The sequence below is a fragment of the Ranitomeya imitator genome, chromosome 1 (genome assembly GCF_032444005.1).
Source record: "Ranitomeya imitator isolate aRanImi1 chromosome 1, aRanImi1.pri, whole genome shotgun sequence".
In the NCBI taxonomy this organism is placed as follows: domain Eukaryota; kingdom Metazoa; phylum Chordata; class Amphibia; order Anura; family Dendrobatidae; genus Ranitomeya; species Ranitomeya imitator.
In genome coordinates, this window is record NC_091282.1 from 1,230,049,559 (window position 1) to 1,230,064,694 (window position 15,136).

Genomic DNA, 15,136 nt, shown 5'->3' on the forward strand with positions numbered 1-15,136 from the left:
GAGGTTCCCTGATGTTTTGGGGTTGCTTTGCTGCCTCTGGCACTGGACTGCTTGACCGTGTGCATGGCATTATGAAGTCTGAAGGCTACCAACAAATTTTGCAGCATAATGTAGGGCCCAGTGTGAGAAAGCTGGGTCTCCCTCAGAGGTCATGGGTCTTCCAGCAGGACAATGACCCAAAACACACTTCAAAAAGCACTAGAAAATGGTTTGAGAGAAAGGACTGGAGACTTCTAAGGTGGCCAGCAATGAGTCCAGACCGGAATCCCATAGATCACCTGTTGAGAGATCTAAAAATGGCAGTTTGGAGAAGGCACCCTTCAAATATCAGGGACCTGGAGCAGTTTGCCAAAGAAGAATGGTCTAAAATTCCAGCAGAGCATTGTAAGAAACTCATTGATGGTTACCGGAACCGGTTGGTCGCAGTTATTTTGGCTAAAGGTTGTGCAACCAAGTATTAGGCTGAGGGTGCCAATACTTTTGTCTGGCCCATTTTTGGAGTTTTGTGTGAAATGATCAATGTTTTGCTTTTTGCTTCATTCTCTTTTGCGTTTTTTCATTTAAGACAAATTAAATGAAGATAATAATAACAAAGAATTTGTGTTTGCAATCATTTTCAGGAAGAAACTGAGTATTATCTGACAGAATTGCAGGGGTGTCAATACTTTTGGCCATGAATGTAGGACAAGAAAGTAAAGTATCATAATGCTTCAAGGGCGAGAAATACGAAAGGTCAGCGACAGAATCGAATACTGAAGCCACCCGCAGGTCACAGCAATCCTGAGCTGTGGTACAGACGGCCTCTATGTGACCCAGGGTGGCTTCAGAGATACAGACGGCCTCTATGTGCCCCAGGGTGGCTACAGAGGTACAGAAGGCCTCTATGTGACCCAGGGTGGCTACAGAGGTACAGACGGCCTCTATGTGACCCAGGGTGGCTTCAGAGATACAGACGGCCTCTATGTGCCCCAGGGTGGCTACAGAGGTACAGAAGGCCTCTATGTGACCCAGGGTGGCTACAGAGGTACAGATGGCCTCTATGTGACCCAGGGTGGCTACAGAGGTACAGACGGTCTCTATGTGACCCAGGGTGGCTACAGAGGTACAGACGGCCTCTATATGACCCAGGTTGTCTACAGAGGTACAGACGGCCTCTATGTGCCCCAGGGTGGCTACAGAGGTACAGACGGCCTCTATATGACCCAGGGTGTCTACAGAGGTACAGACGGCCTCTATGTGCCCCAGGGTGGCTACAGAGGTACAGACGGCCTCTATGTGACCTAGGGTGGCTACAGAGGTACAGACGGCCTCTATGTGACCCAGGGTGGCTACAGAGGTACAGACGGCCTCTATGTGACCCAGGGTGTCTACAGAGGTACAGACGGCCTCTATGTGACCCAGGGTGGCTACAGAGGTACAGAAGGCCTCTATGTGACCCAGGGTGGCTACAGAGGTACAGAAGGCCTCTATGTGACCCAGGGTGGCTACAGAGGTACAGACTGCCTCTATGTGACCCAGGGTGGCTACAGAGGTACAGAAGGCCTCTATGTGACCCAGGGTGGCTACAGAGGTACAGAAGGCCTCTATGTGACCCAGGGTGGCTACAGAGGTACAGACTGCCTCTATGTGACCCAGGGTGGCTACAGAGGTACAGACTGCCTCTATGTGACCCAGGGTGTCTACAGAGGTACAGAAGGCCTCTATGTGACCCAGGGTGGCTACAGAGGTACAGAAGGCCTCTATGTGCCCCAGGGTGGCTACAGAGGTACAGACTGCCTCTATGTGCCCCAGGGTGGCTACAGAGGTACAGACGGCCTCTATGTGACCCAGGGTGGCTACAGAGGTACAGACGGCCTCTATGTGCCCCAGGGTGGCTACAGAGGTACAGACGGCCTCTATGTGACCCAGGGTGGCTACAGAGGTACAGACGGCCTCTATGTGACCCAGGGTGGCTACAGAGGTACAGACGGCCTCTATGTGACCCAGGGTGGCTATAGAGGTACAGACGGCCTCTATGTGACCCAGGGTGGCTACAGAGGTACAGACGGCCTCTATGTGCCCCAGGGTGGCTACAGAGGTACAGACGGCCTCTATGTGCCCCAGGGTGGCTACAGAGGTACAGACGGCCTCTATATGACCCAGGGTGGCTACAGAGGTACAGACGGCTTCTATGTGCCCCAGGGTGGCTACAGAGATACAGACGGCCTCTATGTGACCCAGGGTGGCTACAGAGATACAGACGGCCTCTATGTGACCCAGGGTGGCTACAGAGGTACAGACGGCCTCTATATGAGTACAGACGGCCTCTATGTGACCCAGGGTGGCTACAGAGGTACAGACGGCCTCTATGTGACCCAGGGTGGCTACAGAGGTACAGACGGCCTCTATGTGACCCAGGGTGTCTACAGAGATACAGACGGCCTCTATGTGCCCCAGGGTGGCTACAGAGGTACAGACGGCCTCTATGTGACCCAGGGTGTCTACAGAGGTACAGACAGCCTCTATGTGCCCCAGGGTGGCTACAGAGGTACAGACGGCCTCTATGTGCCCCAGGGTGGCTACAGAGGTACAGACGGCCTCTATGTGCCCCAGGGTGGCTACAGAGGTACAGACGGCCTCTATGTGACCCAGGGTGTCTACAGAGGTACAGACGGCCTCTATGTGCCCCAGGGTGGCTACAGAGGTACAGACGGCTTCTATGTGCCCCAGGGTGGCTACAGAGATACAGACGGCCTCTATGTGACCCAGGGTGGCTACAGAGATACAGACGGCCTCTATGTGACCCAGGGTGGCTACAGAGATACAGACGGCCTCTATGTGACCCAGGGTGGCTACAGAGGTACAGACGGCCTCTATATGAGTACAGACGGCCTCTATGTGACCCAGGGTGGCTACAGAGGTACAGACGGCCTCTATGTGACCCAGGGTGTCTACAGAGGTACAGACGGCCTCTATGTGCCCCAGGGTGGCTACAGAGGTACAGACGGCCTCTATGTGCCCCAGGGTGGCTACAGAGGTACAGACGGCCTCTATGTGACCCAGGGTGGCTACAGAGGTACAGACAACCTCTATGTGACCCAGGGGTGGCTACAGAGGTACAGACTGCCTCTATGTGCCCCAGGGTGGCTACAGAGGTACAGACGGCCTCTATGTGCCCCAGGGTGGCTACAGAGGTACAGACAACCTCTATGTGACCCAGGGGTGGCTACAGAGGTACAGACTGCCTCTATGTGCCCCAGGGTGGCTACAGAGGTACAGACGGCCTCTATGTGCCCCAGGGTGGCTACAGAGGTACAGACGGCCTCTATGTGCCCCAGGGTGGCTACAGAGGTACAGACGGCCTCTATGTGCCCCAGGGTGGCTACAGAGGTACAGACGGCCTCTATGTGACCCAGGGTGTCTACAGAGGTACAAACGGCCTCTATGTGACCCAGGGTGGCTACAGAGGTACAGACGGCTTCTATGTGACCCAGGGTGGCTACAGAGATACAGACGGCCTCTATGTGACCCAGGGTGGCTACAGAGGTACAGACGGCCTCTATATGACCCAGGGTGGCTACAGAGGTACAGACGGCTTCTATGTGACCCAGGGTGGCTACAGAGGTACAGACGGCCTCTATATGAGTACAGACGGCCTCTATGTGACCCAGGGTGGCTACCAGAGGTACAGACGGCCTCTATGTGACCCAGGGTGGCTACAGAGGTACAGACGGCCTCTATGTGACCCAGGGTGGCTACAGAGGTACAGACGGCCTCTATGTGCCCCAGGGTGGCTACAGAGGTACAGACGGCCTCTATATGACCCAGGGTGGCTACAGACGGCCTCTATGTGACCCAGGGTGACTACAGTGGTACAGAAGGCCTCTATGTGACCCAGGGTGGCTACAGAGGTACAGACGGCCTCTATATGACCCAGGGTGGCCACAGAGGTACAGACGGCCTCTATATGACCCAGGGTGGCTACAGAGGTACAGAAGGCCTCTATGTGACCCAGGGTGACTACAGTGGTACAGACGGCCTCTATGTGATCCAGGGTGTCTACAGAGGTACAGACGGCCTCTATATGACCCAGGGTGGCTACAGAGGTACAGACGGCCTCTATATGACCCAGGGTGGCTACAGAGGTACAGACGGCCTCTATATGACCCAGGGTGGCTACAGAGGTACAGAAGGCCTCTATGTGACCCAGGGTGACTACAGTGGTACAGACGGCCTCTATGTGATCCAGGGTGTCTACAGAGGTACAGACGGCCTCTATATGACCCAGGGTGGCTACAGAGGTACAGACGGCCTCTATATGACCCAGGGTGGCTACAGAGGTACAGACGGCCTCTATATGACCCAGGGTGGCTACAGAGGTACAGAAGGCCTCTATGTGACCCAGGGTGACTACAGTGGTACAGACGGCCTCTATGTGATCCAGGGTGTCTACAGAGGTACAGACGGCCTCTATATGACCCAGGGTGGCTACAGAGGTACAGACGGCCTTTATGTGATCCAGGGTGGCTAGAGATACAGACGGCCTCTATATGACCCAGGGTGGCTACAGAGGTACAGACGGCCTCTATGTGATCCAGGGTGTCTACAGAGGTACAGACGGCCTCTATATGACCCAGGGTGGCTACAGAGGTACAGACGGCCTCCATATGACCCAGGGTGGCTACAGTGGTACAGACGGCCTCTATGTGATCCAGGGTGTCTACAGAGGTACAGACGGCCTCTATGTGCCCCAGGGTGGCTACAGAGGTACAGACAACCTCTATGTGACCCAGGGGTGGCTACAGAGGTACAGACTGCCTCTATGTGCCCCAGGGTGGCTACAGAGGTACAGACGGCCTCTATGTGACCCAGGGTGGCTACAGAGGTACAGACGGCCTCTATGTGCCCCGGGGTGGCTACAGACGGCCTCTATGTGCCCCAGGGGTGGCTACAGAGGTACAGACGGCCTCTATGTGACCCAGGGTGTCTACAGAGGTACAGACGGCCTCTATGTGCCCCAGGGGTGGCTACAGAGGTACAGACGGCCTCTATGTGCCCCAGGGGTGGCTACAGAGGTACAGACTGCCTCTATGTGCCCCAGGGTGGCTACAGAGGTACAGACGGCCTCTATGTGCCCCAGGGTGGCTACAGAGGTACAGACGGTCTCTATGTGACCCAGGGTGGCTACAGAGGTACAGACGGTCTCTATGTGACCCAGGGTGGCTACAGAGGTACAGACGGCCTTTATATGACCCAGGGGTGGCTATAGAGGTACAGACAGCCTCTATGTGACCCAGGGTGGCTACAGACGGCCTCTATGTGCCCCAGGCGTGGCTACAGAGGTACAGACGGCCTCTATGTGCCCCAGGGGTGGCTACAGAGGTACAGACGGCCTCTATGTGCCCCAGGGGTGGCTACAGAGGTACAGACGGTCTCTATGTGCCCCAGGGTGGCTACAGAGGTACAGACGGTCTCTATGTGACCCAGGGTGGCTACAGAGGTACAGACGGTCTCTATGTGCCCCAGGGGTGGCTATAGAGGTACAGACGGTCTCTATGTGACCCAGGGTGGCTACAGAGGTACAGACGGCCTCTATGTGACCCAGGGTGGCTACAGAGGTACAGACGGTCTCTATGTGCCCCAGGGGTGGCTATAGAGGTACAGACGGCCTCTATGTGACCCAGGGTGGCTACAGACGGCCTCTATGTGCCCCAGGGGTGGCTACAGAGGTACAGACGGCCTCTATGTGCCCCAGGGGTGGCTACAGAGGTACAGACGGCCTCTATGTGCCCCAGGGGTGGCTACAGAGGTACAGACGGCCTCTATGTGCCCCAGGGTGGCTACAGACGGTCTCTATGTGACCCAGGGTGGCTACAGACGGCCTCTATGTGACCCAGGGGTGGCTACAGAGGAACAGTTTTCCCTGTCTTCGCTTTGTGCAATATGGCGGTTCTCTAGGTACAACTACTGCAATAACTTCAGACTGTCTAAAAAAAAAATTGTAGGACATTTTGGGCTTTCTGCATTTCACAGATGAATGATAACATGGGAATATTTCAGGCAGAATATGGTAGGAGGAGACGGGATCTACCTGGGGACCGACAAGCATGATCCGAGCAGGAGATCCTGTAGACATGTTACCATTATGGGGTCACGGGGCCACATAATGTGAGAGGCGGACCACCTGTCATTAGCACTGTCCCCTGGAGGACATGTCTGCAGTCAGCACCGCCAGGACTAGGAACCTACTGGACAGACTTCATCTTCCTCTAAAGCTTGGCCTTCCCTCGCCCGCCTGACGCCTTCCCTCGCCCGCCTGGCCTAATTCTCTGCTGCAGATTTGGCAGGGCGCTTCCTTGCCCTCTTGTTCAGCCTTACAAGATTGCTACGTTATCCGATGCCCTGCTAAAAGTCATATACATGTTGCACCACACAGAGGTCGGCCATGGGAGCAGCACGGCGTCAATATCCCCCCCGCGTCCATCACAGTGCGGGCCGAGGAACCCACCCTGACAGCCTTGATAATACAAGGGGAGAAAGGACGCAGGTCTCCGGCGTTTAATCCTTGGAGAGCCTCGTTTCTTCCACCACTCCCACCTCTTCCTTGGAGCCCCCCTCCCCATTCCTTCTCTCGCTCCTTAAGACCTCATGGGCCCTCAGTCACACATCTTAAAAGAGAAATAAAGCACAAAAACAACAAAGGCTTACTTGTCTTAAGTCGATGAAGGCCAACTGCAGTGTGTCCCCCTGGAACCCAGGCACCGGGCCCGATCTGGCAAACCCTGTGGGAAAGAATAAACCATGAAAGGCGTCTTTAAATAGGCATGGACAGGAAGATTGGCAGACAGATGACAGCGAGGACAAGGGAGGCTGGGGGAGAGGAGGAACCCGCATCTATGGGGCCACGTCTCGGGCCCGTCACGCTCTTTGTCTGCTCTTCAAAATTTGTGTCATCAAAACACCATTAATTCCAGCGTCTTGACAGCGAGGAAACTGTACTAACTCAACCCCAAATCTATTCCCATGGGCCACTCCGAGCGCCGCGTTATTTCTATGGTCAATGGACAAACAAGTCAACCAAAAAAAAAAAAGAAGCAGCGATGGCTTGAGGTGGGGGCGACATTGTCCGGGGTCCTTTCATTTGGGGGAAGCTTTGTATATTGCGGCAGGAATTTTCCGATTTCATGGCTGTCACCCTGCCCCCCCCCCCCAGTAGGTATCAATAATAAATAACTGCGGACAATCGCGCGTCCCCCCGCATATTTCCATTATCTGGTATGGTGCATTACATCCGGGGATTGGGGGCGACCATTGACTCAGCCACTGGGAATCTTTCTAAGATGATTACATGGTCTCTGTCGTAATATTATCCCGAGCCGGGAGACGAGGGTGTGCGGGGCGTACAGTGCGGTGATCTCCATGAGACCGGGCGACGTGCCGGATTCTCATCATAATCGCTGGATGGGAATCAGGGCTCAGGCGGCGGCGGAGGGCGTGCGCTGCCAGGTGACAATGTGTCTGACGGGACGGACGCTCCGCACCTCCTGCTCTGTTAGATCAATTGGTTCCTGTAATGGTGACAAGACGGAATAATGGAGGCCAGAGCCGGAGCACCATCACCCCCACCGTGCTGGCCGGACACCGGAGAACCTACCGGCCACATACAGACCTAATATCGAGGGGGGTCTGGGGGCGAGAAGGAGACGGACACAAGAAAGAGCCGCTAGAGTCAGATATGCCAAGACGAATAATGGAGGTCAAAGCCGGAGCTCAATCACCCCCACCGTGCTGGCCGGATACCGGAGAACGCACCGGCCACATACAGACCTAATATCGAGGGGGGTCTGGGGGCGAGAAGGAGACGGACACAAGAAATAGCCGCTAGAGTCAGAAATGCCAAGACGAATAATGGAGGTCAAAGCCGGAGCTCAATCACCCCCACCATGCTGGCCGGATACCGGAGAACGCACCGGCCACATACAGACCTAATATCGAGGGGGGTCTGGGGGCGAGAAGGAGACGGACACAAGAAAGAGCCGCTAGAGTCAGAAATGCCAAGACGAATAATGGAGGTCAAAGCCGGAGCTCAATCACCCCCACCATGCTGGCCGGATACCGGAGAACGCACCGGCCACATACAGACCTAATATCGAGGGGGGTCTGGGGGCGAGAAGGAGACGGACACAAGAAAGAGCCGCTAGAGTCAGAAATGCCAAGACGAATAATGGAGGTCAAAGCCGGAGCTCAATCACCCCCACCGTGCTGGCCGGATACCGGAGAACGTACCGGCCACATACAGAACTAATATCGAGGGGGGTCTGGGTGCAAGAGAGGAGACGGACACAAGAAGCAGCCGCTAGAGTCAGAAATGCCAAGACAGAATCATGGAGGCCAGAGCCGGAGCTCAATCACCCCCACCATGCTGGCCGGACACCGGAGAATGTAATGGCCACATACAGACCTAATATCGAGGGGGGTCTGGGTGCAAGAGAGGAGACGGACACAAGAAGCAGCCGCTAGAGTCAGAAATGCCAAGACAGAATCATGGAGGCCAGAGCCGGAGCTCAATCACCCCCACCATGCTGGCCGGACACCGGAGAATGTAACGGCCACATACAGACCTAATATCGAGGGGGGTCTGGGTGCAAGAAGGGAGCGAGAAGGAGACGGACACAAGAAAGAGCCGCTAGAGTCAGAAATGCCAAGACGGAATAATGGAGGCCAGAGCCGGAGCACCATCACCCCCACCGTGCTGGCCGGACACCGGAGAACGCACCGGCCACATACAGACCTAATATCGAGGGGGGTCTGGGTGCAAGAAGGGAGCGAGAAGGAGACGGACACAAGAAAGAGCCGCTAGAGTCAGAAATGCCAAGACAGAATCATGGAGGCCAGAGCCGGAGCTCAATCACCCCCACCATGCTGGCCGGACACCGGAGAATGTAATGGCCACATACAGACCTAATATCGAGGGGGTCTGGGTGCAAGAAGGGAGCGAGAAGGAGACGGACACAAGAAAGAGCCGCTAGAGTCAGAAATGCCAAGACGTAATAATGGAGGCCAGAGCCGGAGCACCATCACCCCCACCGTGCTGGCCGTACACCGGAGAACGTACCGGCCACATACAGACCTAATATCGAGGGGGGTCTGGGTGCAAGAAGGAGACGGACACAAGAAATAGCCGCTAGAGCCAGAAATGCCAAGACGGAATAATGGAGGCCAGAGCCGGAGCACCATCACCCCCACCGTGCTGGCCGGACACCGGAGAACGTACCGGCCACATACAGACCTAATATCGAGGGGGGTCTGGGTGCAAGAAGGGAGCGAGAAGGAGACGGACACAAGAAAGAGCCGCTAGAGTCAGAAAATGCCAAGACGGAATCATGGAGGCCAGAGCCGGAGCTCAATCACCCCCACCGTGCTGGCCGGACACCGGAGAACGTACCGGCCACATACAGACCTAATATCGAGGGGGGTCTGGGTGCAAGAAGGAGACGGACACAAGAAAGAGCCGCTAGAGTCTACCATACTATTACTGCGTCCCACTCAATTACACTGCGTCATATTACGCACGGTTATATTATTGTACAGGGTTACATATTACACAAGCTTCTATATTGCGAGTGCCTACATATTCCGCACGGTTACATATTATTACATATTACACAGATATATATCACACACACTTCTATATTACGCAGAGTTATATATCATGCAAGGGGACATATACGGTTACATATTACGCAGAGTTATACATCATACACGCTTATATATCACACACGGTTACAGATCATGCACGCTTATATATCATGAATGATGACATATCATGCACGGTTACATATTGCTCAGTAACATATCACACACTTATATATCACACACGGTTACAGATCATGCACGCTTATATATCATGAATGATGACATATCATGCACGGTTACATATTGCTCAGTTACATATCACACACTTATATATCACACATGGTTACATATTATGCATGGCTACAGATCACACATGCTTATATATCACGCATGGTTACATATTACGCAGTTATATATCACTCACGCTTTTATATCACACATGGTTACATATTGTGTACAGCCATAGATCACGCACTCTTCTATGTTGGCGCTATATAAATTAAATTATTATTCTTATATCATGCATGCTTATATCACACATGGTTACATATTATGCACAGCCATAGATCACGCATGCTTCTATATCATGCACGCTCATATATCACACATGGTTACATATTATGCACGGCTATAGATCATGCACGCTTATATATCACGCACAGTTAAATATTCGGCAGAGTTATATACTACACACGCTTACATATCACGCACGTTTACATATCACGCACTCTTATAGATCACGCACGCTTACATCAGTCCCAGCTGACGTGAGACAGATGACCGGCCAGGTGATGGGCCAGGTGATGGGCCGTGTGGCGCTGTCTCCGGCGCTGCTCTCAGCCCTGCTCGGGGGATATTGGGGCTTGTATACGGCCATTGTCCGGCCACTTTTCCGCCCCCTCCTCTGGGCCACAGTCTGTAAATCTTTATACCAGTAGATTACAAGACAGGAGCTGCCAGACGACAGACCCCACGGCTTCCCACAGGAAGAGACAGAGGAGAGGCTGGATGGAGGCCGCTGCTCGGAGTGACGCTGATGGATGGCCGCCCGCCCCGGGATGAGGCAGGGTCACAGCTCCTGCTGCTCAGGTTGACGGCACCTGCTCTGCCATTCAGGGCGTCTAATTGGGCAGCAGGAGATCTGCAGTTGGCGGCAGGGTTTCCCGACTGATCCCAGTGTCACTGGCCCAGCTCTGAACTGTAACCGGTGCACGGGACCTGTGCGGGAGAGAGGGGGAGCCTCTATGGAAGGAGGAAGGAGGGGGATAAGCTCCACGGCACAGGAGGGAATAGCCTGCGCGGGGGGTATAGCCTCCGCGGTGCGGGGTGAGGGAAATAGCCTCCGCGGCGTGGGGAAATAGCCTCCGCGGCATGCAGGGGGGGTGAAAGGAATAGCCTCCATGGAACGGGGATGGGGGGGGAAATAGCCTCCACGGTGCAAGGGGGAAGGTGAATAGCCTCCACGGTTTTGATGGGAGAGAGAGATATCCTCCACCGCACAGGATGAGGGGACAGCCTCCACGGCACGGGGGGGAGGGGATAGCCTCCATAGTGTGGAGGGGAGGGGATAGCCTCCATAGTGTGGGGGGAGGGGATAGCCTCCATACAGTGGGGGGAGGGGATAGCCTCCATACAGTGGGGGGAGGGGATAGCCTCCATAGAGTGGGGGGAGGGGATAGCCTCCATAGTGTGGGGGGAGGGGATAGCCTCCATAGTGTGGGGGGAGGGGATAGCCTCCATACAGTGGGGGGAGGGGATAGCCTCCATACAGTGGGGGGAGGGGAAAGCCTCCATAGTGTGGGGGGAGGGGATAGCCTCCATACAGTGGGGGGAGGGGATAGCCTCCATAGAGTGGGGGGAGGGGATAGCCTCCATAGAGTGGGGGGAGGGGATAGCCTCCATAGAGTGGGGGGAGGGGATAGCCTCCATAGAATGAAGGGAGGGGATAGCCTCCATAGAGTGGGGGGAGGGGATAGCCTCCATAGAGTGGGGGGAGGGGATAGCCTCCATAGAGTGGGGGGAGGGGATAGCCTCCATAGTGTGGAGGGGAGGGGATAGCCTCCATAGTGTGGAGGGGAGGGGATAGCCTCCATAGCGTGGGGGGAGGGGATAGCCTCCATAGCGTGGGGGGAGGGGATAGCCTCCATAGCGTGGGGGGAGGGGATAGCCTCCATAGCGTGGGGGAAGGGGATAGCCTCCATAGTGTGGGGGGAAGGGGATAGCCTCCATAGCGTGGGGGCAGGGGATAGCCTCCATAGCGTGGGGGCAGGGGATAGCCTCCATAGCGTGGGGGGAGGGGATAGCCTCCATAGCATGGAGGGAGGGGATAGCCTCCATAGCGTGGGGGGAGGGGATAGCCTCCATAGCGTGGGGGGAGGGGATAGCCTCCATAGCGTGGGGGGAGGGGATAGCCTCCATAGCGTGGGGGCAGGGGATAGCCTCCATAGCGTGGGGGCAGGGGATAGCCTCCATAGCGTGGGGGCAGGGGATAGCCTCCATAGCGTGGGGGGAGGGGATAGCCTCCATAGCATGGAGGGAGGGGATAGCCTCCATAGCGTGGGGGGAGGGGATAGCCTCCATAGCGTGGGGGGAGGGGATAGCCTCCATAGCGTGGGGGGAGGGGATAGCCTCCATAGCGTGGGGGGAGGGGATAGCCTCCATAGCGTGGGGGGAGGGGATAGCCTCCATAGCGTGGGGGGAGGGGATAGCCTCCATAGCGTGGGGGGAGGGGATAGCCTCCATAGCGTGGGGGGAGGGGATAGCCTCCATGGCGGGATCGGTCTGCGGCCGGTCACATACTTACGCTCACACTCCTTCACGTCCAGATTGAACTGCTGTAAGGCCCCCATTGTGATCTGCTTCACCTCCGCCTCCAGGAGCAGCTGCGTCAGCGACGTGGACAGGTGCTTACAGGCCGACATGCAGGCCGTCTGCGCCACCTTACCCTGCAAGACACAGAACAGCCGGTCACAGCATGACGGGGTGATCTACATAGTGTAATATGCCTGGGTCTGGTGGTCAGACCATTATGGGAGCTGTAGTTACAATAATAATAATCATTATTTTTATATAGCGCTCACATATTCCGCAGCGCTTTACAGTTTGCACACATCATCATCATCACTGTCCCCGATGGGGCTCACAATCTACAGTCCCTATCTGTATGTCTTTGGGAGGAAACCGGAGAACCCAGAGGAAACCCACGCAAACACGGAGAGAACATACAAACTCTTTGCAGATGTCGTCCTTGGTGGGATTGAACCCAGGACCCCGGCGCTGCAAGGCTGCAGTGCTATCCACTGAGCCACCGTATTATGGCTGTTTCTGGTGGTCAGAGCATGATGGGGGTTGTAGTGTTCCTTTATGTGCACATGGAGCCAACAATGATCTCCCAGACAATGAGCAGAGCCATGCACAGCAGCACAGAGTATTCCAGGAGACATTATACAGGTAGTACAGGAATAAGCGTCCGGAGATATCACAGAGAAGCTGCGGGGGGCGCCGTGGAGTCTCCACACCAGGTAGAGGGCAAGTAACAACCATATCTTTGCTGCACACTCGAGGATTAGTACAAACAATGGTGCAACACACGACGGTGCGGCACAACACACGACGGTGCGGCACAACACACGACGGTGCGGCACAACACACGACGGTGCGGCACAACACGACGGTGCGGCACAACACAACACACGACGGTGCGGCACAACACAACACGACAGTGCGGCACAACACAACATGACGGTGCGGCACAACACAACACGACGGTGCGGCACAACACGACGGTGCGGCACAACACACGACGGTGCGGCACAACACTACGGTGCGGCACAACACACGACGGTGCGGCACAATAACACCTGCTGTGCGGAACATGCGGCAGTGCGGCACAACACAACACTAGCCGATGTGTGATGAATCCAAACCTCCATCTCTAGATTCGGTTTTCTTCACGGTTCTCGTTTCCATATTTAATGCTGGAAATGGCGGTCACTTACCTGATCAGCTCATTTCTGCCGCCCCCCATACTTTACACTGCAGCTATGTTTGTTTTGATTAAATTTCACAACAGCCAAATTCAGAAGGCAGAACACAGAGATGAAATTATTACTGGGCGGCCATCACTCTGTTCACCAGCTGCCATTTATTGGACCACTTCTAGCAGCAACCACGGAATACCAGAAGCGAAAAACCCCACAGAACGCAACGTACACAGGGAACACTATGCAAGACCCGCCGTACACCGGGGACACCCCGCAAGACCCGCCGTACACCGGGAGCACCCCGCAAGACCCGCCGTGCACCGAGGACACTCCGCAAGACCCGCCGTGCACCAGGAGCACCCCGCAAGACCCGCCGTGCACCGGGAGCACCCCGCAAGACCCGCCGTGCACTGACGGCACCCCGCAAGACCCGCCGTGCACCGGGAGCACCCCGCAAGACCCGCCGTGCACTGACGGCACCCCGCAAGACCCGCCGTGCACCGGGAGCACCCCGCAAGACCCGCCGTGCACCGGGAGCACCCCGCAAGACCCGCCGTGCACTGACGGCACCCTGCAAGACCCGCCGTGCACTGACGGCACCCCGTAAGACCCGCCGTGCACCGACGACACCCCGCAAGACCCGCCGTGCACCGACGACATCCCGCAAGACCCGCCGTGCACCGACGAAACCCTGCAAGACCCACCGTGCACCGGAGACACCCCGTGCACCGGGAACACTCCGCAAGACCTGCCGTGCACCGGAAACAACCCGCAAGACCCGCCGTGCACCGGGAACAACCCGCAAGACCCGCCGTGCACCGGAAACAACCCGCAAGACCCGCCGTGCACCGGAAACAACCCGCAAGACCCGCCGTGCACCGGGAACAACCCGCAAGACCCGCCGTGCACCGGGAACAACCCGCAAGACCTGGTGTAATAAACATGCTGTATAAAAGGACAGAAAGTATCTTGTCGTATGTACGGCGAGTTCTGCAGGTCCTAGAGACACAGGGGCCGGAGTGCACAGGGGCCACTGGAGACGTCTGTGCAACATCATGATGATCGCAGATGCCGGTCCATCCTCAGAGCAGCGCTCCTGCTTACCGGTAGCATCCATATGGTATTTAAGGGAAGAAATATGTAATTGATTAGCTGTAATGGCGGGTGTGAATGGCGGCTTTGTGCAGCTCCCGCCTGGTATCACAGCACTCGTTATCGCTCACTTTACTGCCTGACACATGGAATAAACAGTCATTAATCTGCTCGCTGCGCGGCCGATATCAGGAGTGTGGGAGAGACCAGGGCAGGCTTCAAAAAGTGTAAACCCGCTTACTAAACCTTTAGGTTTTAATTTGGTGCCTTTGGCAAAACCTTGCTTGCTGTCAATGAATAGAAACATTTTCTTCCCAGGAAAAAGTGAACAAAACTTGACGGAGTTCTGTAAATTTCCACGGTTTGTCAAACGCTGTCTCTGCCGTGGCTCCAAGTCTGATAATTGAATCCTGAAGAAGACAGATGATGAGAGAGCAGCGAGGATT

The 15,136-nt window shown here is 55.6% G+C and overlaps 1 protein-coding gene across 1 annotated transcript in view; it reads right to left on the reverse strand.

Moving 5' to 3' along the window:
* Positions 1-15,136, reverse strand: part of EXOC6B (exocyst complex component 6B) — a 239,086-nt gene that overhangs the window by 76,121 nt on the left and 147,829 nt on the right. Inside the window, exons 19-20 of the mRNA XM_069745123.1 lie at positions 12,419-12,560; positions 6,688-6,761 (exon numbers count right to left, since the gene is read on the reverse strand). Of these exons, the coding sequence (XP_069601224.1) occupies positions 6,688-6,761; positions 12,419-12,560 (216 nt within the window). The remainder of the gene's footprint in view (positions 1-6,687; positions 6,762-12,418; positions 12,561-15,136) is intronic.